The 27,752-nt window shown below is 46.6% G+C and overlaps 1 protein-coding gene across 1 annotated transcript in view; it reads left to right on the plus strand.

Annotated features, from left to right (window-relative positions):
- The first annotated feature begins 6,716 nt into the window (after positions 1-6,716).
- LY75 (lymphocyte antigen 75) overlaps positions 6,717-27,752 on the plus strand; it is a 237,303-nt gene continuing 216,267 nt past the window's right edge. The window contains exon 1 of the mRNA XM_082260091.1: positions 6,717-6,837. Within this exon, the coding sequence (XP_082116217.1) occupies positions 6,753-6,837 (85 nt within the window). The 5' untranslated portion in view covers positions 6,717-6,752. The remainder of the gene's footprint in view (positions 6,838-27,752) is intronic.

Raw genomic sequence — 27,752 nt, forward strand, 5'->3', positions numbered from 1 at the left:
TGACACGAAACGCTCAGGCACCGCCTCCACCAGAGCTGCCCCCTTCCAGAGCCAGCTGAACACACTGTAGCAGGCACTCGGTCTTGGCCAGCTCCGGACTGGAACTGCACATGCAAAGTTCCGAGCCGAGCATCACAACCATATTTTTTACTGGCAACCTTTTTTCTGTAACGGGTATTTACTGGCAGGAGAAAAATAACCGTTTGTTACTGGCTGCCTCTAAAAATTTAGACGTTTGGCAACACTGCCTGGGCTACCTGGAAAAATGTAAAATAACACTTATCAAGCACTCAATCTGACTCTCACAACAAGCAGATACGGATTCCTACATGCAAGATTTCATCCCATGCATTGCTGAGCACCCAGTTAGCCCCAAAACTTGGGTCATTTTGTAATGTAGCTGAAACCATCTTCTGTTGCCATTGCTTCTGCTAACTGTTGGCCTGCAAGTCTAGCAATCTCAGACTAATCGTGGAGATAGAGTTAGGTCAAAGATGCTCAACTAAGTAAAGCTAAAAGTACCGGACCCGGAAACCATTCCTTAACTGTGTAGAAGGAAATGGAGAAAATGTGGTATAGCACACACCATTAATTCCGTAATGGACTGGGTATCTCCACAACTGGTTAATGTCGAAGTAAAAAAGGGAGGGGGGGGTAGAGAAAGAAAGAAAAAGAGAAGGAGAAAGAGAAGGGATGAAAAGGGAGAGGGGAAAGGGGGAATGTGAAGAGTTGTAACGGAGAACCCGCAGCAATGTTAAAGTACTAAAAATGAAAAATCTTTATTGAAATATGAACCTCCTAAAAAAAAACAGGGATAGTGAATACCCCACTGTGGACACCAAAGATAAAAGACACAAAAAAGCAGCTGGACACGACAAAATATCACATGGGCCCATTCATACCAACATGCATTTCCACTGGGACTTCACTAAGGGACTGAAGACAGCTTGGATCTAAGTAGGGGAAGGGAGATAATTACTCCATTAAGAGAAAGAAACTAGTCCCATGCTAAAGTCCCTTACTTCATGGCCGAAGCGAAAAGGAGGATGAGGGGAAGTGGAGGGAAGGGGGAGGCTGTATGGGCCAGAGAGCTGATCCCCAAAGGAAAAGGAATGGAAGTGGGGAATCGTCCAAAGGAGCTTCTTCCTGGACTTAAATGATGTCCAATTCAAATTTAGAGATGGTGGCCCCACCTTGGTCCATGTGACTGGATGGTAAGTTATCAGAGGTATAGACCTGTGGACAGGCTGGAATGGAGGATCAAATACAGGGCTGATAATAGTATGTCCCAGTCAATAACAGTCTCTGTGTTGCATGTCCTAATGGAGCTCATAAAGAGCATATCTCTACAAAGTCCTCCCGCGTAGCAGTCTAAGGCAAACACTTAGGTGTATGACATCACCCTATGGTACTTGACTGAGTCACCGGCAGTAAATACAGAGTTTATAAAGGGATGTGTGGGATATACAGTACCCAACACTATCTCACCCCTTTAGTTGTCTCTAGGACGGCCTGTCTTGTCTCCAGTGTCAACATCTCCTCACGATGTGATAAGCATCTGGGCCTAAATGACACAGATGCTGACCACCATAGTTGGTTGCTTGTTGCATTACAGCATTACAACTCTCACTAGCGTGGCCCCCTACCCCACACTCAAAAAGAAGCAAAAATGGAGGGAAGTTTCCTGCTGTTTGTAACAAGCAACATTTGTAAAAAAGAGGAAGGTATGGTGGGGCTGCCTAGAAATAAAGTGTTATATGTGCAAAAAATGGAGTGACGTAATCTATAGATGTATATGAATAAAGTGTCATGTGTGCTACATTGTGAAACATACGAAAATAAAGTGCAGTGGTGCAAATTGGTACAATGAATATAGCCTAATTGTAAATAAAAAAAAAAAAAAAAAAAAATATATATATATATATATATATATATATATATATAAATAAAAATATTAAAAAAATTGAATTAATATATATAAGTTTAATAGTTCCAGTAATCGTGCAAAGTGCAAATATCGTGCAAATTATAATTCGTAATTTGATGGTGTAGCACCCTACAGGTAGGTGCTAGGTAAATGTATAGTGGGCCTTGTCTGCCTAACAGCAGGGCTGTGATTTATTTAGCCAGAGTGTCAGGGCTTCCAGATGTGCCTGCAGAGGGGAGAAGTATCCCCACTGGCTCCTGTGAGAGGCGTCTCATAGGGCAGTGTGGGAAGCCCAATCAGGGGACACATCCCAGCTTGTAACTACCCCAGAAGGCAGATTTGGCTGCAAAGGATTCTGGGAGTGGGTATAAGTTTGGGGGGAAGTGCGTGTCACGGTGTCTTTGGCGGGAGCAGAGTCCCAGGAAGGAGAGTGTGGCTGAGAGTGTGGCTGTCTCTCCTCCTGTCTGAGGAAGGTGGATGTCTCAGGGTGTCACCTGAGTGTCCAGAGAATGCTGAGTTGAGCTGAGTGTGCCGAGAGCCTGCGGAGAGAGAGAGAGAGGGGTCCAGTCCCAGGGAAGCCTACACAGGTCGTGAGTACTGAGGATTGCCCCTGGGGGTCTGCCTGAAGTTAGAGGGGACCACTCCTGAAGAGGTTCTGGGATCCAGTGTCAGCTAGGTGTAAAGGGGGTATCTAGGTTGAGGACCCTGAAGCTACAGAGGGGGGTACCTAGTCAGTGGACCCTGAAGACTTTGAGGTCAAAGGGGGCACCTGCAATTAGGGCCCTGAATTGTACAGAGCGTGCCAGTTACAGTGACAGTTATACAGAGTTCTGCTACATACTACCTCAAGCTGTGTCAGGCGGGGGAAAGTATTCAGTGACTTTCACAGTACAACAGTGTCAGGAGTTCTACAGTTCTCAGTCCTGGATCTTTTGGACTATAAGTCGAGGATTCAGCACTTCTGTTCTACAGAGTGTTCCCAGTGTCAGTGAGCGTCAGCTGGCGTCAAGGAAGCGACAATGGGCATTTCAGAAGTAAAGTCCCAATTGTAATTAGTTCAAGCCTCAAGGAGTATCCCACTTATTCCCTTCTCCCATCTCCTTTATTCCAATAAAAACCACAAACAAAGATGCCGGAGTTGTCGCTGCTTCAGTTGTCACACCCAGGGTCACAGCTCACATGGGCTGGAGAGATTACCGGTACTAATGGCAGACCCACATCAGGCCATAGGCCTGGAAACCTTGCTACAATTGTGTAGAAATCACTTTGTGCAAAAAGGTGCAAACGTGATCCCCCAATAGGACCGCACTCACCAAATAGAGGTACCCATACAGGGGTCACAGGTATATAGCCAACAAATGGAATTGGACTCCCCCAGCCACTCTAGTACCGACCAGTGCAGATAGACTCTCAGTCCATGCTTGTAAAATAGTTCCTGTCCAGCGTTAGTATAAATGATGGATGCTCCCCATGTCCATGCAGGAAAAAGAGGCTTTCTAGTGTAAGTCCATTATTATAAAAGGCTTTATTAAATAATAGTTGTACTTACAAAAAATTAGAGAAGTAACAGCATGAACGATAGCGTTGCTCCGGTCTCTCCACTCCCGGAACGCAATGCGTTCCAATGACCGGAAGTGACAGGGCGGAAGTGACGCAGTGATGCTCTATGCGTTTCGTCAGAGTGACGTCTTCAGGAGCAGCGTCACTAGCGTCAGTCTCGCCAACTAGTATACCCAGCGGTTACCCGGCAACTGGACATCAACAGGAAGATGCATACCTAAAAATAAAAAATCGAAATGCTGGGCAATCACTGATCACATATAAAGGAATAATTTATAAATACTCTCAATAGAATTATAATACAAAATATAAAGATACATATCATAAAGATAACCTATCTTACAATAATATAATCCCAAACTGGGTTAAGCACATATACAGTATCTCACAAAAGTGAGTACACCCCTCACATTTTTGTAAATATTTTATTATATCTTTTCATGGGAAAACACTGAAGAAATGACACTTTGCTACAATGTAAAGTAGTGAGTGTACAGCTTGTATAACAGTGTACATTTGCTGTCCCCTCAAAATAACTCAACACACAGCCATTAATGTCTAAACCACTGGCAACAAAAGTGAGTACACCTCTAAGTGAAAATGTCCAAATTGGTCCCAAAGTGTCAATATTTTGTGTGGCCACCATTATTTTCCAGCACTACCTTAACTCTCTTGGACATGGAGTTCACCAGAGCTTCGCAGGTTGCCACTGGAGTCCTCTTCCACTCCTCGATGATGACATCACGGAGCTGGTGGATGTTAGAGACCTTGTGCTCCTCCACCTTCCGTTTGAGGATGCCCCACCGTGGCACCGATGCTTATTAGAGTTTAGGTCTAAAGACATGCTTGGCCAGTCCATCACCTTACCCTCAGCTTCTTTAGCAAGGCAGTGGTTGTCTTGGAGGTGTGTTTGGGGCCCAGCACCACAGAGCCCAGCATACCACATAGCCCAGCATACCACAGAGCCCAGCATACCACAGAGCCTGGCACCACAGAGCCCAGCATACCACAGAGCCTGGCACCAGAGAGCCCAGCATACCACAGAGCCCAGCATACCACAGAAACTGACACCACAGAGCCCAGAATACCACAGAGCACAGCATACCACAGAGCCCAGCATACCACAGAGCCCAGCACCACAGAGCCCAGCATACCACAGAGCCCAGCACCACAGAGCCCGACACCACAGAGATCGGCACCACAAAGATCGGCACCACAGAGCCCAGCATACCACAGAGCCCAGCATACCACAGAGACCGCCACCACAGAGCCCAGTATACCACAGAGCCCAGCATACCACAGAGACCGGCACCACAGAGCCCAGCATACCAGAGACTGGCACCACAGAGCCCAGCACCACAGAGCCCAACCTACCACAGAGGCTGGCACCACAGAGCCCAGCATACCACAGAGCCCAGCATACCACAGAGACCAGCGTAGTCTGCAAAATAAGTAGAAAATGTATGTGCATTAGTGTATGTAAATTGTTCCAGTATGTTTTTTAATACCTAGCTGTGTTCTGTCATAATAATATGTCATGTCCTTGTCAGTGGCTGCTGGTGCTCAAAATTCTGAGGGGGGGGGGGGGCACAAACAGAAAAATGAGTGACCAGCGTGCCCCCAATAAATGCAGAGTGCCACAGCATGCCCCCAATCAATGCAGAGTGCCACAGCATGCCCCCAATCAATGCAGAGCGCCACAGCATGCCCCCAATCAATGCAGAATGCCACAGCGTGCCCCCCAATCAATGCAGAGCGCCACAGCGTGCCCCCAATCAATGCAGAGCGCCACAGCGTGCCCCCCAATCAATGCAGAGTGCCACAGCTTGCCCCCAATCAATGCAGAGCGCCACAGTATTGTCCCCAATCATTGCAGAGCGCCACAGCATTGTCCCCAATCAGTGCAGAGCGCCACAGCATTGTCCCCAATCATTGCAGAGCGCCACAGCATTGTCCCCAATTATTGCAGAGCGCCACAGCGTGCCTCCCTCAGTGCAGTGTGGGCCCCCCCCCCCCCCCCGAGACCAATGCACTTACCTGGCGGCGGCTTCCTCTTCAGTCCCGGCGGCGGTGGCGGCTTTTCCTCACTCTGTCCTCGGGCACGTCTCCATGAGTACTTCTGGTCCCGCCTCCTCCTCGGCCAATGGCAAGGGGTTTGCCTTGCGGCCAATCAGGAAGTGCGTATCGGACGCGCTTCCTGATTGGCCAGGAGGAGGATCGGTGTGGCAATAGCGAATTTCCATTCGCTATTGTCACACAATGGGTGGAGTCGGGACGCACTGCTCTGCGCCCCAGCTCCACCCTTTGCATCGCCCTATTAGAGCCTCTGGCTCTAATCAGGTGATGTTAAAAAAAAAAATCCCCATTAAGCTCCATGCGTCCGGCGCCCTGCATGCAGATTAGGGGGCCGGACGCATGGATGGGGGGGGGCGGCGCCCCATATACACCGGCCGCCACTGGTCCTTGTACATACATGTATGAATAAGGACATGACATTTTCTGGCTGCCTAAGTCATATGTGCTAGGAGTGCAACTATCCCCCAGCACATACCTGTAAATATCCCAGCATGTGCCGTGTTTCTGACTCCTTCCACCATGACCATTTCAAATCACTGAAGTAGTAATGGTGGTTAGAGTGTTCCTTTAATATCTCCCAGAAGAAGTAAACCTCTGTATACTGATTCCATTTCATTTCATTATCTTCAGGTTGTGTTAAATCGGGAGGGGGGGGGGGGGTGGTGCGGAGTGCCACATCCCTGAAATGAGTTTTTGCAGGTTGGGATGTCTGCACACACCTATGGGTGGAGGGAATGTTGGTGTACAGTACAGTCAGCCAGCTCCTGGAATACACCGGGGGGCGGCTCCTGGAATACACCGGGGGGCGGCTCCTGGAATACACCGGGGGGCGGCTCCTGGAATACACCGGGGGGCGGCTCCTGGAATACACCGGGGGGGCGGCTCCTGGAATACACCGGGGGGGGGGGGGGCGGCTCCTGGAATACACCGGGGGGCGGATCCTGGAATACACCGGGGGCGGCTCCTGGAAAGCAGAAGGCGACTCATCTACTGTCTGCTTTATTTCTCACACAGGGTAACAGATGATGATGCTGCTGAAGGACCAATCAGAAAATTTCCCCGGAATTCCGGCTGCCAGACCAATCCAGGGGAGGTGGGCGTGTCCAGGAGCTCGCAGTCTATTTCCAAAGTGTTGCGGAGGGTGCCGCCGCTGTGTGCTGTGTTGTGTGCCGCAGGCGGGGGGATTATTATGGGGACGGGGAGCTTCCGGCAGCTGTTGCTCCTGGTGACGGTGGGGACAGCCGTGTACTGCTCAGACCCCTCTCCGGACAAAGGTAAGGGGGGCGCACTGCCCACTTCTGTCTCACCGCTTCCACTTTCACTTTGCAGGTGATGTGACTTGTAGTTCCGTGTACTTCCCTCCGACACCACTGTGTGTGAGAGGGAGAGGAGGAGGGGAGATCACACTGCACACCTTCATTAAGGTGAAAGTCACTTCAGTTATGGGTGGACACCTGTGTTGGCTGTATGACGTCACTGAGCTCTGTCCCCTTGTGACCTCACCTGCTCCACTTGGGAAAGGGAAGTCTCACTTCTCCTGTTGCAATTCTTGTCACGTAAAATAAGTTATAGGTAAAACCAATCTGAGATCTGCCACTGTGCATCTTCTATGATGTCATTGGGGAGAGTTATCATATCAGAGCTCTCCACCCCCTTGCCCTGTGACATCATAGCCCCCCCCCCTTCCCCAGTGACCACATAGTTCCCCCCAGTGCCTTTCCCCGTGGCGTCAGAGCCCTCTTTCCCCGAGACATCATAGTTCCCCCCACCCCCTTCTCTAGTGACCACATAGTTCCCCCCAGTGCCTTTCCTGTGGCATCAGAGCCCTCTTTCCCCATGACATCATAGCTTCCCCCAGCCACTTGCCCCATGGTATCAGAGCCCCTTTCCCTGTGGCATCAGAGCCCTCTTTCCCCATGACATCATAGCCCCCCCACCCCATCTTTCACCGTGGCATCAGAGCCCCCTTGCCCTGTGATAGCCCCCTTGCCCTGTGATGTCAGAGCCCCCTTTTCCCATGATGTCAGAGCCCCTTGCCCAGTGACATCATAGATCCCCCACCCGCTGACATCAGAGCCTCCTTGCTCTTTGACACCATAGCCCCCTCCTTTGCCCTGTGGCATCACCCCCCATGACATCATAGTTCCCCTTTGCCCCATGGTGTCAGAGCGCCTTGCCCAGTGACATCATAGTTCCCCCACCCCCTGATATTAGAGCCCCCTTGCTCTTTGAAACCATAGCCCCCCCCCTTTGCCCTGTGGCATCAACCCCCATGCCATCATAGTTACCCCCCCCACCCCTTTGCCCCATGGTGTCAGAGCCCTTTTGCCCTGTGACATCATAGATGCCCTTTTCCTATGACATCAGAGCCCTCCTGCCGTGTGACATCAAAGTGCCCCTCATGACACCACCACCCCCTTTCCTGGTGCCACCAGAGCCTCCCCACCCACTTTCCTTGTGACGTCAGCAATTTCCCCCACCCCCTTTCCCCATGATATCGGAGCTCCACCACCCCCCTTCCATTTTGACATTTGTGTTCCCCCTGCCATCCTTTTACTAACTATGACATCAGAGCTTCCCTCTCTTCCCTATAACCTCAGTCTCATGGGGCATAATCTTTAGGGAGGTGAATTTCTGTCCTGTGCTGCAGCTGCTCTGTATCACTGTAATGTGTAGCCATGGTGAGGGCGGGATCTCTGTAATGTGTAGCCATGGTGAGGGCGGGATCACTGGAATGTGTAGCCATGGTGAGGGCGGGATCTCTGTAATGTGTAGCCATGGTGAGGGCGGGATCACTGTAATGTGTAGCCATGGTGAGGGCGGGATCACTGTAATGTGTAGCCATGGTGAGGGCGGGATCACAGTAATGTGTAGCCATGGTGAGGGCGGGATCTCTGTAATGTGTAGCCATGTTGAGGGCGGGATCACTGTAATGTGTAGCCATGGTGAGGACGGGATCACTGTAATGTGTAGCCATGTTGAGGGCGGGATCACAGTAATGTGTAGCCATGGTGAGGGCGGGATCTCTGTAATGTGTAGCCATGTTGAGGGCGGGATCTCTGTAATGTGTAGCCATGTTGAGGGCGGGATCACAGTAATGTGTAGCCATGGTGAGGGCGGGATCACTGTAATGTGTAGCCATGGTGAGGGCGGGATCACTGTAATGTGTAACCATGGTGAGGGCAGGATCACTGTAACGTGTAGCCATTGTGAGGGCGGGATCACTGTAATGTGTAGCCATTGTGAGGGCGGGATCAATGTAATCTGTAGCCATGGTGGGGGGCGGGATCACTGTAATGTGTAGCCATGGTGGGGGGCGGGATCACTGTAATGTGTAGCCATGGTGAGGGCGGGATCACTGTAATGTGTAGCCATGGTGAGGGCGGGATCACTGTAATGTGTAGCCATGGTGAGGGCGGGATCTCTGTAATGTGTAGCCATGGTGAGGGCGGGATCACTGTAATGTGTAGCCATGGTGAGGGCGGGATCTCTGTAATGTGTAGCCATGGTGAGGGCGGGATCTCTGTAATGTGTAGCCATGTTGAGGGCGGGATCTCTGTAATGTGTAGCCATGTTGAGGGCGGGATCACAGTAATGTGTAGCCATGGTGAGGGCGGGATCTCTGTAATGTGTAGCCATGTTGAGGGCGGGATCACTGTAATGTGTAGCCATGGTGAGGGCGGGATCACTGTAATGTGTAGCCATGGTGAGGGCGGGATCACTGTAATGTGTAGCCATGGTGAGGACGGGATCACTGTAATGTGTAGCCATGGTGAGGGCGGGATCACTGTAATGTGTAGCCATGGTGAGGGCGGGATCTCTGTAATGTGTAGCCATGGTGAGGGCGGGATCTCTGTAATGTGTAGCCATGTTGAGGGCGGGATCTCTGTAATGTGTAGCCATGTTGAGGGCGGGATCACAGTAATGTGTAGCCATGGTGAGGGCGGGATCTCTGTAATGTGTAGCCATGTTGAGGGCGGGATCACTGTAATGTGTAGCCATGGTGAGGACGGGATCACTGTAATGTGTAGCCATGGTGAGGGCGGGATCACTGTAATGTGTAGCCATGGTGAGGACGGGATCACTGTAATGTGTAGCCATGGTGAGGGCGGGATCACTGTAATGTGTAGCCATGGTGAGGGCGGGATCTCTGTAATGTGTAGCCATGTTGAGGGCGGGATCTCTGTAATGTGTAGCCATGTTGAGGGCGGGATCACAGTAATGTGTAGCCATGGTGAGGGCGGGATCACTGTAATGTGTAGCCATGGTGAGGGCGGGATCACTGTAATGTGTAACCATGGTGAGGGCAGGATCACTGTAACGTGTAGCCATTGTGAGGGCGGGATCACTGTAATGTGTAGCCATTGTGAGGGCGGGATCACTGTAATCTGTAGCCATGGTGGGGGGCGGGATCACTGTAATGTGTAGCCATGGTGGGGGGCGGGATCACTGTAATGTATAGCCATGGTGAGGGCGGGATCACTGTAATGTGTAGCCATGGTGGGGGGCGGGATCACTGTAATGTATAGCCATGGTGAGGGCGGGATCACTGTAATGTGTAACTATGGTGAGGGCGGGATCACTGTAATGTGTAGCCATGGTGAGGGCGGGATCACTGTAATGTGTAGCCATGGTGAGGGCGGGATCACTGTAATGTGTAGCCATGGTGAGGGCGGGATCACTGTAATGTGTAGCCATGGTGGGGGGCGGGATCACTGTAATGTGTAGCCATGGTGGGGGGCGGGATCACTGTAATGTGTAGCCATGGTGGGGGGCGGGATCACTGTAATGTGTAGCCATGGTGGGGGGCGGGATGCAGTGAATCCCGGCTCTAGCGCTTCATTGGTTGTTTTGGTGCTGATCTCTGTTCCACCCCCACTATGGCAATGCATGGCACAGATCTGGGGTATACTGTGTCTCGTGTCTGCAGAACCCCGAATGAAGAACGGGCAGTAGAGTACCCCATGGCCTTCTGGGATTTGTGATGGGGTATCCCAGGCTGCAGGCAACAAATATGGCAGTCTCACCTTGGGGGGAGGGGGGAGCGTAGAAAAACAGATTGTTAGGGAAGAGGGGGTAGGAGGGGTATGACAGAAGGGGGGGGGGGGTTAAAGGTCAGTGCTAATGTGATTTCAGAAGTCATTTTCAGTATTTTTTCATCTCTATGCTTGCATTAACCTTTGGCTGTTTTGTAGCGGCAAGGAGGGTTGGCCTTAACCTAGCAGACATGGGCATCCATGCTTTGAGAGCGCTCACTGAGAGGGGTCCCAACACACCGACCGAGCTGTCACAGACCACGCCCAGTCTCTGGTTCTGATCACGTGACAGCTATGACAGCCAGTCACAGTGATCATGTGTTTAGAAAGTCCGCCCCACCCCCTCTTTAAGACCCTGTTAACGGGGTGTTGAGCTGGGGTGGGAGGGGGTTGAATTATAAATAGACATTTTTATTGTTTTTGTTTTGATTAGAGTGGAGAGGGATTAGAACATCTGTTCCAGTGAAGCGTCATACACATGATGAGATTATCAGACGAATGATTGTCCTTTTTTTTTTTTTTTTATGCTATTTTTATTGAAAATGAAGGTTAGTAATTGTATGATAATTCTCGTAAGACAGAACATTAATTCCAAAGTGATGTATTGTATTTTCTGACAAAACTGTACTGTTTAAAAGAAAAATGTTCTTGTTTTGGCGCTTTGGATAATTTTGGATGAACTGTCGTGATCGGCTCTTGAAAGTGTACTAACAATCGGATTATTGGAATGTCCCTTCAAAAGCGGTATTATTCGTTCGGATCGTGCGTAATAGGCTTTAGTATGGATCAATAAACCCCAGGCACCAGGTGGCCATTGCAACCAGAACTTTGGACCTGGCACCTGGGCTGCCTCCCGAATGTCTCCCACACCACGCCCACTTCCCGACTATCTATCCTGGCTCTGCTTTCCCACCTGCAGGCCCGGGATCGGCATAGCAGGAGCCGAGCCGCCAGATTGGGGGGGGGGGCGTGTGGTGTCATTTTCGGGTCCCCCGTTGATCCTTTTCCCAGCCATCAAGGCCAGAAAAGAATGTAATGCAGTGCGATGTGCATTACATTCAGTGGAGCACAGGGGAGACATTAAAGAGAACCTGTCACCAAAAGAAATCACCACATTGGGGACTTTTTGTGCTAGAAAGTGAACTCCCGCGCGCATGCACGGGAGTGACGTCATCGCGGCTCTGGCCACTTACAGTGCTGGAGCCGCTGAACCCAGGAGAGACACCGAGAGAAGATGTCAACTGCCTCAGCAGAGTCTGGGCGACCGTGTCGGGGCTCGTTCTAAGGTAAGTATTTCATAATGAGCTAGTATGCGATGCATACTAGCTCATTATGCCTTTGTCCTGCAGGGTTTGTTTGTTTTTTTTTTTTGTTTTTTTGAGGATATAACCGCTTTAAATTCACCCCACCCCCCAAAAAAAAAAAAATTGAGGCCACCCCAACATATACACACATACAAAGCTAATTGCATGCAGTGGGGCACCTACGCCTGAAAATGTCAATTGCAATACACATGCTACATATGGCCGCACACGCCGGAATGGGAGTGATAATTCTAGCGCCAGACCTCCTTCGTAATGCTAAACTGACCACTAATAGGGGGCTTTTAAATCGTTGCCTATGGAAAATTTAGGGTGCTGACATGTTTAGGGTGCTGACATGTTTAGGGTGCTGACATGTTTAGGGTGCTGACATGTTTAGGGTGCTGACATGTTTAGGGTGCTGACATGTTTAGGGTGCTGACATGTTTAGGGTGCTGACATGCTTAGGGTGCTGACATGCTTAGGGTGCTGACATGTTTAGGGTGCTGACATGTTTAGGGTTTGACATGTTGGGTTGGGTGCAACCTCAGCTTTTATATTTTTCCAAAAAAATAAGTAATTTTATTAGCGTTTTTTGTGCCTCCTAAAATTTAACTTTTGGTGTTGTGTTTTTTTTTTTTTTTTTTACTGAAATGTTTTGCTTCCTAGACACTTTGTGGTAATATTGTGTGACATAAGAAAAATTGGAACTACCACTATTTTATTCTCTAAGGTGTCTGCTTTCAGAAACTATATAATGTTTAGGGGTTTTATGTAATCTTCAGACCTAAAATGATTTTTTAAGTGTGTGCAAAAAAAAACACACGCAAAAACAGTGCAAAAAAAACTGTGAAAGGGTTAAAGGAGAAGTTCACCTTTGGGAACGTGTGACCTGTTCTACCCATAAGATTTGTTAGTTAAAAAAAAATGGCTCCTAACTTTTTTTGCTGGCTCCTAGGTTCAAAGCAAATTTGTCAAGCCCTGGGCTTTAGAATCGGGTCACACTGAGGCCGTTTTGAAATTGTGTGGGTTCAGCTAAACTTGGATTATTTTAAGCTGGCTTTTTAGATCGACTTTGGGGGCGATTTCACAGACATCTGTGTGGTTTCCTGCAGTGATGTCTATTGAAAGTCACCAAAAGTAGTACAGAAATTACTTTTGTCAATCGATTCGGTGCTGCAAAGTCGGCGTCGCACCGATTTTGGACGGTGCAATTGGCTGTGATTTGACATGCAATGTAAGATGTCAGTTCGCATGTCAAATCGGACCAATGTGAACGGGGGCATAGAGCGATTCATCCTTTCTATTTGTCCTGTTTTGCTTTTTTTTCAAGAGTGAAAGTGAAACAAAATCCTAAGGTTTTTCGGTTGTCCCCAGCAAAGAAAAAAAAAATAAAATACTCCCTTACGCTATCCAAAATGGGGGGGATTTCTATATTTCTATAGTTCTATTTGATATATTTCCTGGTGATTCTGCCATGAAGGTCCTTATTCTTGCACTTCCTGTTATAGGGTGACAAAGTTCTTTCCATGTCTCGTAGTTGCGCTCCTGTGGTATCACTTCATCACGTGGCTATTTCCACAAATCTCCTGAGTAATGACAAGCCACTGTGGTGTTGCAGCCAAAAAAGGATGGAAGAAAAGGGGAAAACCAGAAGAAATGGTTTCATACACAGTGCTTATAAAACCCTAATGGTATTCAGGGTTTACATGTAGTCTACATCTGTTATTATTTACATCTCATGAAACCCAGCAGGGCGAGGCAGATGATTGTTAAAGTATAACTAAAGGCAAAACCGTTTTCCAGTTTAACCACTTGAACTCTGGAAGATTTACCCCCCCCCCCTTCTTGACCAGACCACTTGCTATACGGCACTGCGTTCATTTAACTGGCAAATTTTTTATGCAATTTCTGTTCCCATAAATAGAGCTTTCTATTGGTGGTACATGATCACCTCCTGGGTTTTTTATTTTTTTGCGCTATAAACAAAAAGACCGACATGTTTGAAAAAAAAAAAAAACAATATTACTACTATAATAAATATCCAAAAAAAAAAATCCCATTTCTTCATAAATTTAGATCAATATGTATTCTGCTACATATTTTTGATAAAAAATCCCAATAAGCGTATATTGATTTGTGCAAACATTATAGCATCTACAAACTATGGGATATATAGTGGAAGTTTTTTTTTTTTTTACTAGTAATGGTGGCGATCAGCGACTTATAGCGGGACTGCAATATTGCGGCAGAAAATCTGACACTTTTGACACTGTGGTAACCAGTGACACTAATACAGTGATCACTGCTAAAAAAAATGCACTGTCACTGTACTGAGGACACTGGCTAAGAAGAGGTTAAACATCTAGGGCGATCAAAGGGTTAAATGTGTGCCTAACCGGTGTTTTGGTATACTATGTGCTGCTTTCACTAAGGGATGCAATTTGATTTTATTTCTAAAGAAAATCCAGAACATCCCCGCTGAGAGGACCAAGCTCTGTATTGCTCTGTCCAGTCTGTCTCCTCGCCGATCAGCAGGTGCCACCGGACATCCATTGGCCAGCGCGTGCCCCCCCTCCCCCACCTGGAAGTGCAGAATCGCTTATGTATACATGATTCCGTGTGATTCTGCGCACAGCAGCCACTCTGTAGCAGTAAAACCCTATCAGTCTTTAGATCGCTGTTTGTCCTGTTAGGGAGATTCACCCTCTCTGTGTCCTATTTACTGATATCACAGAGAGTGAAAGTGAAAGAGAATCCGACATTTTGCATCGTCATCAGAACAGTAATAGAAAACAGAAATTTTCCAGTGGGGACACTTGTTCTGATAACCTGACAGAGGTTCTAACTCTCCCCTACATTATCCAAACTGAAAAGAGTTTTGCCTTTAGTTCTACTTTTAAAATTGTCTTTCTTCTCCTTCACAAAACTTCAATCAGCACTCAACAGTAATTTCTGTTACTAAACCGTTTTGTTTTAACTTGCTATTAGTTCCGGTTCATATATATATATATATATATATATATATATGCGATGCGGGAACCCTGTGAATCCACTGCGGGTTCCCGTATCACATTCAAATCACAGGCAGTTCACACTGCCATATGGAAATCGCTGGGGGTGTCAATACAAAGTTAATGACACCCCCAGGTCAGTTCGCATATCAAAGTGCGAACTGTTAGTTCGGACATGAATGGGATCGCATTGGTGTGAACTGATTCTGCTGTGGACCCAAAAATGGGTCCTGTGGGAGTTTTGTCCGAATCCGATGCAAATTCAGCCATACAATCTGCATGGCTGAATTTGCATTGCACAGACATCGCGTGTGATTTTCAGAGCAGTGCGCTTCGAATCACATGTGATGACTGTCATCACTATAGTGTGAACCGGGACTTAATACATATGTTCCCACTTCCTGGTCCTGCCTAGGCCGGGACTTAATACATATGTTCCCACTTCCTGGTCCTGCCTAGGCCGGGACTTAATACATATGTTCCCACTTCCTGGTCCTGCCTAGGCCAGGACTTAATACATATGTTCCCACTTCCTGGTCCTGCCTAGGCCGGGACTTAATACATATGTTCCCACTTCCTGGTCCTGCCTAGGCCAGGACTTAATACATACGTTCCCACTTCCTGGTCCTGCCTAGGCCAGGACTTAATACATATGTTCCCACTTCCTGGTCCTGCCTAGGCCGGGACTTAATACATATGTTCCCACTTCCTGGTCCTGCCTAGGCCGGGACTTAATACATATGTTCCCACTTCCTGGTCCTGCCTAGGCCGGGACTTAATACATATGTTCCCACTTCCTGGTCCTGCCTAGGCCGGGACTTAATACATATGTTCCCACTTCCTGGTCCTGCCTAGGCCAGGACTTAATACATATGTTCCCACTTCCTGGTCCTGCCTAGGCCAGGACTTAATACATATGTTCCCACTTCCTGGTCCTGCCTAGGCCGGGACTTAATACATATGTTCCCACTTCCTGGTCCTGCCTAGGCCAGGACTTAATACATATGTTCCCACTTCCTGGTCCTGCCTAGGCCGGGACTTAATACATATGTTCCCACTTCCTGGTCCTGCCTAGGCCGGGACTTAATACATATGTTCCCACTTCCTGGTCCTGCCTAGGCCGGGACTTAATACATATGTTCCCACTTCCTGGTCCTGCCTAGGCTGGGACTTAATACATATGTTCCCACTTCCTGGTCCTGCCTAGGCCGGGACTTAATACATATGTTCCCACTTCCTGGTCCTGCCTAGGCCGGGACTTAATACATATGTTCCCACTTCCTGGTCTTTCCTAGGCCGGGACTTAATACATATGTTCCCACTTCCTGGTCCTGCCCAGGCCGGGACTGAATACATATGTTCCCACTTCCTGGTCCTGCCTAGGCCGGGACTTAATACATATGTTCCCACTTCCTGGTCCTGCCTATGCCGAGACTTAATATATATGTTCCCACTTTCTGGTCCTGCCTAGGCAGAGACTTAATACATATGTTCCCACTTCCTGGTCCTGCCCAGGCCGGGACTGAATACATATGTTCCCACTTCCTGGTCCTGCCTAGGCCAGGACTTAATACATATGTTCCCACTTCCTGGTCCTGCCTAGGCCCGGACTTAATACATATGTTCCCACTTCCTGGTCCTGCCTAGGCCAGGACTTAATACATATGTTCCCACTTCCTGGTCCTTCCTAGGCCAGGACTTAATACATATGTTCCCACTTCCTGGTCCTGCCTAGGCAGAGACTTAATACATATGTTCCCACTTCCTGGTCCTTCCTAGGCAGAGACTTAATACATATGTTCCCACTTCCTGGTCCTGCCTAGGCCAGGACTTAATACATATGTTCCCACTTCCTGGTCCTGCCTAGGCCGGGACTGAATACATATGTTCCCACTTCCTGGTCCTGCCCAGGCCTTATGTTACACTAAGAATTTTCTCAACTTCCCTGAAGGAGAAAAGCTGCTTTAAAAAAAAGAGAAAAAAAAAAAAAAAAAGCTACTTGCATTTAAGGCCTCGTTCACACTTGTGGGTTTTTTTTTTTTTTTTTAGTGTATTTTGCGCTTTGCAGAAACACCCTACAGTCCATTTAACGCGGTTTCGTATGGGACATGTTCACATCTATGCGTTTTTCAGCAGTTGCATTCTGGGAAAAGGTCAGGGACTTTTTTTTTTTAAACACAACACTGTGCATGTTTTGTTCAATAGACACACTGAGAAAGATGTAGCATAAAGACTATTGATTTCCTCCCATAACCTTGCGCGCCCCCTGGGTGTTTGATCACAGATCGAGGTAAAGTGCCAATCACAGTGGCTTTCTACCATGTGATCAGCTGTGTCCAATCACAGCTGATCTCATGTAAACAAATGCCAAATCGGCTTTTCTATTCCACAGCGCTGTCCCTGTGAGGAAAGGAAAGCTGTCTCCCCTGTGACAGCACACATTTACACTGACAATCAGGGCACTGATTAGAAGTGCCGCTTTATCAGCGCACATCAGTGAAGAAGAAAAATTACTTATTTGCAAAATTTTATAACAGAAATGAAGAAAGTTTGTTTTTTTTCCCAAACTTTTCAGTCATTTTTCGTTTGTTAAAAAATTAAAAAACCCAGTGGTGATTAAATACCACAAAAAGAAAGCTCTTTCTATATAAAAAAAACAAAACGTTTTGCAACTTTTGATAAACATGACTGCACAATTGTCATTCAGAGTGCTGAAAATTAGCCTGGGCAAGAAGGGGGTGAAAGGGTCCAGTAAGGCAAGTGGTATGCAATTTTCCTTTTAGATTTCCCTTTAACTATGTAGTGCAAGGTCCTGCCTGATTACATAAAAATGGAACTAATTGAACACAAATGGTTTGACCTCCTATTATATGGTTTTGCTAAATCGAAAGGAAGATTGTACAAGAAAATTATATAATGTATGGGCAGACTTTGGCCCTGTTATAGCAGAATCTCTTGGATGCTCTCCGGGACGACGTCACCAGTGTCTTCCAGGAAGGTCTCTTTCCCAGGGTGGAGGTGAAGTTAGCGTTTGTTACCCTAAAAAGAAAAAAAAAATCCTGTGCCGTGTAATTTGGCCCATTCTATCACCTAAAAAACCTGGCTGATCCTGCCAGTTTCACCCCCCCCCCTCCCTGTACACTGACCACGCTATATCATGGCTGCTGAGCCCTGACACCGTGGTCAGTGTACGTACCTCCGTCGTCTGCAGCTCTCTGTCCTCCCCCCCCCCCCCCCCCCTCTGCTCCTGTGTCAGAGCCCGCCCCCTCCCCCTTCTGCTGGTTTAAAAACTTTTATTGTCCTTTATAATCCTCTCTTCTCTGATTACTAATGGCCCTGTCTTGGTATTTGTGCCAGCTTTACTGTATTTCAGAGCGGCTCCCAGGGATCAGGTGACCGGTCAGCTCTCTCTCCTCTCCTCCTCCTGCCTGACATCAGCAAGGGAATCTCAGCCTTACCCCCTTCATCTGTCAGACGGGGAGAGGAGAGATCCTGCCGGTCATGAGATCGCCGGGAGCCGCTCTGAAATGCGGTAAAGGCAGCATTTTTTTTTAAGCAAAGACCAAAGCTAATATTCGTAATCAGGGAACACAGACGATTATGTAAAGTAGTTAAAAGGTAAGTGTGTTATGCATGATGTCACGTGCCTCATTTTGCGCATGTGCTATGTGACATGATCCAAGATGTGTGGGCAGAGACGGGAAGGAAGACACCGGTCACTGATAATGTTTCTAAGTGGTGGCGCAGGAGCGGGGTAGAGCCACAGGTTATTTATTATTACGATTGTGGCAAGATATGAAAAAAGGAACTTTTTCAGATAAAGTGTAAATATCTGGACATGTTTACTTATGTGTTGGTGGCTTTAAAAGGATGCTGGGGGGGGGGGGGGATCTGCTTTAATAGAGCGGTAATATTTAAGATTAGTCTTTAAGAACCTCATCATACTGGTTACATGCTAAAGCAGTCCGCTTTAGCATGTGGGATGGTTATCCATTTTATGCCCCAATGATGACACACACCCACTACTTTAGCGTTACTCAAATGTCAAAGCGACATTTCATTAATTCCTATGCAGTGCAGCGGAGATGTGGCGTCAAAACAGATGGCGACTGCAGGTGAGCTCTGATGCCCTGTAGGAAAAACACAGCGTGTGCGCATTTTTCTTCAACCCGCCTCAAAGCAGCACTGTAGTGTGTAAAAGAAGAAAATGGTCACACACCACCATGGAATCCAATTAAGAAAAATTCCTTTATTCACATAAGTGGTACAAGGTACAGAAGGGTAGGACAGTAGACGCGTTTACATAAGTGGTACAAGGTATAGCAGGGTAGGACAGTAGACGCGTTTTACATAAGTGGTACAAGGTACAGAAGGGTAGGACAGTAGACGCGTTTCACTTGACTGCTATGTGCTTGTTCATTGTTTTTGTAGCGAACAAGCATGTAGTAGTCGTGTGAAACGCGTCTTCTGTCCTACCCTGCTGTACCTTGTACCACTTATGTGAATATAGGAACTTTTCTTGGATTCCGTGGTGGTGTTGGACCATTTTCTTCTTTCATACTACTGGTGGCGAGCCGAGGTTCAGCACCCACCTTGAATCGTGGACTTTGACTAGCCTGAGCGGTGTTATCTCTCTTCATTGTTTTAGCATTGTAGTGTGAACAGAACACCTAGAAAAGCAATTGTTTTCTATGTGACCTTATGCTGACTGGCTTTTATGATATGCAGAAGAATGCCGGTCACCGCACAGAGTGGGAATAAGCCTTTATGTAGTGCTCTCGTATCATAAAAAATGATAAATATGTAGAAGCTTATAGGAAGTGGGAAGTCTCATTTCTTCTATTGTAATTTGTGTTCGGTACAATAAGAGAACCCAGCAGGCTGAGTTAGGTTATTCAGCCCCCCCCTTTTACATCTGTGCGACTCAGGATTGCGTGCAGACTCACTAAAGCAGTGGCAAAATGTGCGGTTGGGTGCCATTTATTGTTAATGGCATCCCAAACACACTGAGGAAATATCCCAACACAACACCTGAAAAAAGACCAAAAAAAGCACCAAAGGCAGGCCCAAAAAGGGTGCCAGAGATCTTTGGTGTCTTAAGCCTCGTACACACGTATCGATCGTCGGCCGAACGATCGGCCGTCTTTTGTCCAGGGCTGTCGTGTCTGTTGAAAACTGCAAAAGACTGCACACGAATTTTGTCGGCCAACAACAGCCGACTGCAGAAGTGATGTCATGTGATGGTTAACTTTCCTTGTCTTTTTTCTTTTCTGAGCATGCCCAGTCTTGCAAATCTGCTGTCTGTCGGCCGAAATCTGTACTGACTGGCGAACAATCGGCCGTTCTGGTGACGGCCAACAAAAATTTTAATGCCTGCACGACAGATTCTGTTCGGCCGAAAATGCGCTGTCGGAAGCATCATACTAACAAGCCTACAATCGGCCGATCGGTCGTCGACCGAATATTTACGGCCGACAATCGGTACGTGTGTACGGGGCTTTAGAGCAGAGGGCAGCCACTTTAATTGAACGGTGTTGCTCGAAAAACACATGAAAAAACAGGAAGCCCCAGTGTAGCACAGATGTGAATGGGGCCTAGGGGTAGTGTGATATTAGTCTACAGTCTGTCCACTTCTGTATTAATTTCTAATAAAGTATTCTGAATAAAAACACATTGTAAACAGTCCGGTGCAGTAGTCACAAGGAACAAACATTATACTGGGAGCTCTGCACCTTGTGTTCTAATAATATGGAAGTGGGAAGGAGGAAACGTGTGACAAGATGTGCAATGAATGGTCATACACTCCATAAGGAGCAGAGCTGGTATAATCTACTGAGTTGCAGGAAATCTGCAATTGAAGAGCTATATCAGCTGCCAATGCCAACCACTCCTGAAAATACCAGATGCCCAGCTGCCAGTCTCCTCTCATAGCTTGAGTGTTTATGAACCAGTGAAAGCATGCAGATTAGGAGTTCAGACTGGCTGCATGCTTTTATGGGTCAGAAATGCATAATCAGCATTCCTCAAGTAGTCTTCCAGGACATGAGACCTAGGGCTCTCACCAGGATAGAAAACACGTTAACCCCACCAGATAAAAGGCGGTCCTCTAGTCCTCCCCCCTTCTTTATTTTTCAAGAACCGTAGAACTTTCCTGCAAAACATATGCATAATACAAGACATCGCTAGTTGGGAATCTGGCTGTCCTGGAAAACTCTCAGAAAAGGAGTTACCGTTAAGTCTAACCCATGAGTATTCTGTCCAGTTCTGGTCGCCAGTCCTCAGGAGGGATGTGTTGGAGCTGGAGAGAGTCCAGAGAAGGGCAACTAAACTGATTAGGGGATTGGAGGACCTTAACTATGAAGGGCGGCTGCAATCGCTCGATTTATTCTCCCTGGAGAAGAGACGCCTGAGGGGGGACATGATCGCAATTTATAAATATCTCAATGGGGATCTCAGCTTAGAAAAAAAGCTGTTCATTTGAAGGGATTGCATGAGGACAAGAGGACATACAATGCGATTAGAGGAGAAGCGTTTTAACCTCAGGCAACGAGGGGGGTTCTTTACTGTTAGGGCTACAAGATTGTGGAATTCTCTACCACAAGAGGTGGTTTCTGTGGGTAGTATGGTGGCTTTCAAAAGACTCTTAGACTTACATCTCAAGGATCAGAACATTAAGGGCTATGTGAGATGATTACAGCCACACACACCCACACAGGTTGAACTGGATGTACTATTGTCTTTATTCAACCTCACCTACTATGCAACTATGTAACTATGAAACAATGGAGAACCTTTAGATCAAACACCTGCTCCTGAGAAGAGGAGGTCCAGTCGATAATGTTTAACAAAGGTCGTAAAAGTAGACCAGGCGGCCATCTTACATATTTGTTCCAGTGAGGCTCAACTTTCAGCCCAGGACGTGGACAAGGCTCTTGTTGAATGTGCATTGACAAATGGTGGAGTAAACATTCCTAACTCTATAGGCTTCAGCAAATGTCTGCTTTATCCACCTGGCTTTAGTGGCTCCATTACCCTTGCGTGTCCCAGAAAAAAGACCAAATAAGGCCTCAGATTTCCTAAGGGTTTTGGTAACCTCTAGGTATGCGAGGTATGACATCCAAAAAACTAAAATGCCTCTCAATATCCTGTGATCTATGAAAGGAAGTGGCTACCTTTGGCAAAAACCCTAGGTCTCATGGGCTGTCCATGAAGACTCTCAGAAAAGAAGTTATCAGTAAGTCTAATGCCTCGTACACACGCAACGATTATCGTCCGACTTTTATCCAGAGTTGTGTTTTGTTGGTTGGAATGTGCCTAGACTGCACACGAATTTTCTCGGCCAACAAAAATCTACTTCAGAAGTGATGTCATGTGCTGGTTTACTTTCCGTGTGTTTTTTCTTCTCTGAGCATGCCCAGTCTTGCTCATCAGATTTTTGTCTGCCGAAATCTGTACTGACTGACGGAAAATCGGCCGTTGTGTTGACGGCCAACAAAAATTTTATAGCCTGCACACCAGATTTTATTCGGCTGAAAAGTCTGAGTCGGTTGTCGAAAGCATCATACTAACAAGCCGAAAATCGGCTGATAATCGATGCGTGTGTATGAGGCATAACTCAGCATTTCTCAAGTCGTCTTCCAGGACAGCCCATGAGACAATGAGTCAGAACTTAACAGTCTAGGGAGAGACCTCTGCCTGGAGAACCTTTCTACCAAACACCTGCTCCTGGGAAGAGAAGGTAACAGTACCTTCACAAAGTTATCCTTATGCAGGCCATACATGGGTCGCATTCTGTACAAATTTTCTTTCGAAAATCAGAAATTTCGTGTGATTTGTGATCCGATGATTCCGCCATTGATTTCGAAATTCAAACAACCAAGCCTTCAATTTCACTGCTACATAAGAATTTTCGTGGCCGGGAATTTTCTTTTCTTGTGCTCATGCACATTTCTTTTTGGATTCTATTTCTCACACCATTCTCCCATCATTGATTAGCAAATGGTTTTTCAAAAAATGTCAGCATGCCCGATCACTCAAATTCGATGGCTGCACAAAAATTGGCCATTGCTGCAGCCCACTAATGGTGTGAAATTTGAAGGGAAATTCTTATATACGATTTTCAAAATTCTACCCATTTATGGCCGTTGAAAATTTTCTTTTGTTCAGGCCCTTGGGCTGAATGAGAACGATCACTTAGTTCCCCCATCCATGTTCAATACAGTAGCATGAATAACCGAATCTCCACTGTGGGCCATTTTATTCTGCCAGTCACTCTACCTGTGGCAGAATATCTCAACTATATCTGATTGGCTGCAGTTGTTGCTTGATGAGCATTTTTTTTTTTTTTTAATAGGGCAGGGAAAAGGTTTCCTCTGTGGAAGATTTCCTGCCTAGTAAAGATGCACTGAAATTTCGGCCGCCGAAACATATCGGCTGAATATGGGGTTTTCTGCACTTTGCCGATAAAGAAAAAGGTGCCGATAACAGCTTTGAAAATGCACACGATTTTGCAGCGATTTTACTGTGCTTATGGTGTGGGGTTTCTTTTTGTTTTTCTTATAGGTTACGTGACTCAAAAAAACGTTTCAAAAACCTAACACAGGTGCGTTATTAATATGTTCTTGCTGCGTTTTCAATGCATTTCAACAAGGTGCGTTTTTTTTTTTTTTATCTGACCAAAAATGCAGCAAGTACGATTTGTAACATCACAACGGACCAGTGTGAAGACCTACATTACATAGGATTTAATGAGATGCATTTTTTCTTGAGCTTTTTTTGCCCTAAAGGTGCCAACATTGGCCGACAAAAAATGTATATTCGTTTATATTCATTACATTAAAAATAGAATATAAAACTTGGATTGGATAATATTGGATTTTCTTTCATGGTTACAATGGCCATCAGTACAAATAGGGTAAATCTCCCTAATGGGGACAGTCAGTAAGAGAAAAACATTTTTTAAATTGGAGTTCCACTCCAAAGTTGAACTTCTGCTCATCTGACTCCTCCCCCCCCACCTCTGGTACCACAATTGGCACCTTTCGGGGGGGAGTGGGTACCTGTTTTTGACAGGTAACCTGTCCCCACTTCCGTCGGACCTCACCGCGGGGAGGTTCGTCCCTCTACTCCTCCCTCTGCTCCTCCCTCTGCTTCGTGGCCAATTACCGAGCGCACCGCACTTTGCGCATGCGCAGTAGGGACCTGGCCATGAAGCTGCAAGGCTTCACTGCCGGGTTCCCTTACAGGCAATGGCGGTAGCAGCATCCAACAGCCGATGGAAACATGCACAGACTTCATATCATTGAAGTCAATGCAGGTCGCTCCAGGTCGCCCCAAAGTAGTACAGGACCCTTTTTCTAAGTCGGAGCGACTTGTGTCGCTCCTATTAGAACGGGTCCTGTGCTAATCTATGGCAGGCGACTTGTCAGGCGACCAGGTTGCCTGACCAGTCGCCCCAGTGTGAACCGGCTCTAATTCTTCTCTACACTGGAACTAGAAAAAATGTTTTGTGAAACACTCATTCACGCCATTTCCTTTGAGCTGCAAAGATCAACAAGGGCTCAAGGCGAGGACAAATAGAAACAGTTGTTTTCTATGTGCCCTGTGGACACCATACAGATTTGTTGTGGTATGCTGCATGTCTGGATTTTTACACAGTGTGCTGTCTCTCGGCACATCAATGTAAAACCCTAATGCTGTGTAAAATCTACATAAAAACAGAATGCAATGATTTATAAATCTCATAAACCCATATTTTAATAGAAAATTGAAAACCTATCAAATGTGTTTAAACTGAGAAAATGTACAATTTTATAAAACAAATGTAATTTGTTAAAGCTACACTTTAAAAAAAAAAAAAAAGTTGCGACAGGGCAACAAAAAGCTGGCAAAATAAGTGGTACTAACAAGGAAGAGCTAGAAGAACATTTAAGAACTAATTGGGTTTACAGTAAACCCCCCTCCATTGCGGGGGTTACGTTCCGGACCCACCCGCAAAAAGTGAAAATCTGCGAAATAGAAAAACCCTATTAAAATACATTGTAGGCATGGGTTTTTTTTTTTTTTTACGGTCACTGTACATGTAAAAGCATTTTGATGTCTTTAAACACACTTTTAAAACAATAGAAACTCATTTAAACACCTAAAAGATACTGAGAGACAGAGCAAGAGCTATGGAAAACACAAAAATATTTCATTTTTAATGATTTATATAGTAAAATAACATTACAGAAAAAAACGCAATATACCGGGACCGCAAAAACTGAACCGCGATTGAGCGGGGGTTTACTGTATTGGGTATGAAGAGTATTCTAAAGAGTCAGAGTGTCTCAGAAGTAAATACAGGCAGCGGTTCAACAATCTGTAAAATGTAGTGTCTGAAAATAGTCAAACCATTTCAGAATAATGCTCCTCAATGTAAAAAAAGACTTTAAAGGAGTTGTAAAGTCAGAAGGTTTTTTTTTATCCGAATGCATTCTATGCATTAAGATAAAAAAACCTTCCGTATGCAGCAGCCCCCCTAATACTTACCTGAGCCCCATCTCTCTACAGCAATGTCCACAAGTGTCTCAGCTGTCAGAGACACAGCAGCCATTGGCTCCCGCTGTTGTCAATCAAAGTTAGTCAGCCAATCAGAAGAGGGGGGTGGGTCCGGGCCACTGCTCCATGTCTGAATGGACACAGAGGGCTGTGACTCAGCTCGGATGCCCCCACTGCCAGCTGCTTGCTGTGGGGGCACTCAACAGGAGGAAGGGGCCGGGAGTACCGAAGAGGGACCCGAGAAAAGGATCCAGGCTGCTCTTTGCAAAACCACTGTACAGAGGAGGTAAGTATAACATGTTTGTTATTTTTTTTATTTGGAAAAAAAAAAAGACGTTCCAATCACTTTAAGAGCCGGTTCACACTGAGGCGATCCGACTTCGGGGGCGACCTGTGAAGTCACGTGCACCACTGTGCACCGCGACTTCGGCGTGACTTGCAGGGACTTCACATAATGGAAGTCTATGCAAGTCGCTCCCAGGTCGCCCCAAAGTAGTACAGGACCCTTTTTCTAAGTCGGAGCGACTTGTGTCGCTCCTATTAGAACGGGTCCTGTACTACTCAATGGACCGCGACTGACCGCGACTTGTCAGGCTGACAAGTCACCTGACAGGTCGGGCTAGTCTGAATGGGCTCTAAATATATTATCTTTATCAACCTTACCTTTTTATTTTTTCCTAAATAAGGATTTATGAAATGACTTGGCGCCCAAGCACTTGACAGACTTTAAAATGTTTACAAAAGCACAGCTTTAGGCTTGTTTTTATCACTTTCACCTGCAAGGAGAAAGGCACTCAGGAGAATTTTGCAAATGCCCAGTGTGCATGAGGCCCAAATGTTCCTAAGTGTTCCCTCCTCCTACCTATCCTGCCCAACCAGTATGAAAAAAGATCTGTGTATTTGCTTATTTTCAGTCAGGTCAGGTGATCCTGAAGCTCTGTCTAAGGGAGCGCTCGGCAACGGCTGTAAGTTCCAGAAGCTGTGATGCCATAGGCTCCCATGACCCAGCGGCCCTCCCTCTTCTCCCCTGCAGCAGCCGCTCACTGACAAAGGCGAACTGGAGCTGTGGGATTACATGACTAGAGCGGATTAAAATGAAGTGCATACATCTTTTTATACAGGTTAGGCAGGATAGGAAGGAGGGAGGGAACATTTTTAAGAATAGTTATAATTTTGGCTTTTGAATGCTCTTTAGGTCTACCATAATGTGCAAATACGCTGCGGGGATCAGGTGTAAATACTGTTCTGCTGTAAAGCAGAGTTCCAGCCTGTATTAAAGAAAAAACTAAATAATCTGTAGCTACAAATACTGTAGCTGCTGACTTTAATATAAGAACACTTAGCTGTCCAGGGAGCCCCCGATGTAAGCACCTGAAGCCGACCCGTCCATCACCTCCTGTTTAGGCATCGGCATCCTTATGAAGGGAAACAGGAAGTAAAGCCTTATAGGCTTCACAGCCTTTTTCCTGCTGCGCATTCTGAATGGTCCCGCTGTCGCCTGGGACCTGTGTACATCTCCCAGAAGGCAGGGGGGGCTGCAAATGACGTAGGTCGCCACGGTGCCCTTACACAGAAGTGGGAGCAGTTACCTGTTTTTGACAGGTGTCTGCTCCCTCAACCCCCCCCCCCCCCCGCAAAAGGTAGCGGGGGGGGGGGGAGGAAACAGATAAGCTGAGCTTCCACTTTTGGTTGAAACCTTGCTTTAAGGTTATCAATTTAGGTTTGTGTGCAAGAAAACTAAAGGTGGTGCCTGCATTTCAGCATTGCTGTTTTTATATTCATATTTCATAAGTTACATATAATTTGAAGCACAGAATAAAAGATTTCAATGAGATTTGAAAAAGAACATTGATCAAAATTAGAGAACATTTTCAGATAACTCCCAGGTATTGGTGTTAATCTGGTACTTTGTGCTAATTTCTTTAATTATCTAACAAACCCTATTTAAATGGCAGCCTAGTTTTTCACGTTTTCACTGACTTTGCAAGATGGTGAGCCGTTCTAAAGTGACTAAACCCTCCGGCAGCAGGTTGTCCAGATGAAGGCCAAAGGGATGACCCTTTCAGTCATAGCGAGAGAAGTTTGTCCTTCCAAATCTGTGATTTCTAGAATATTGCATATTAACCATGCCCAAAACTCATTCAAGTCTCCCAAGAAGGCTGGTCATCCACAAAAGACAAATGCAAGAGAGGACCAGATAATGTGGAGAATCTCAATGGGCAATCGACTCAACAGTGCAACTGCCATTGCTCGCCAGTTCAGCCCTGAATAGAGTAAGGATCTCTCTTGTCCTACAGTG

The sequence above is a fragment of the Pelophylax lessonae genome, assembly GCF_965119305.1.
Source record: "Pelophylax lessonae genome assembly, chromosome: 6".
Taxonomy (NCBI): domain Eukaryota; kingdom Metazoa; phylum Chordata; class Amphibia; order Anura; family Ranidae; genus Pelophylax; species Pelophylax lessonae.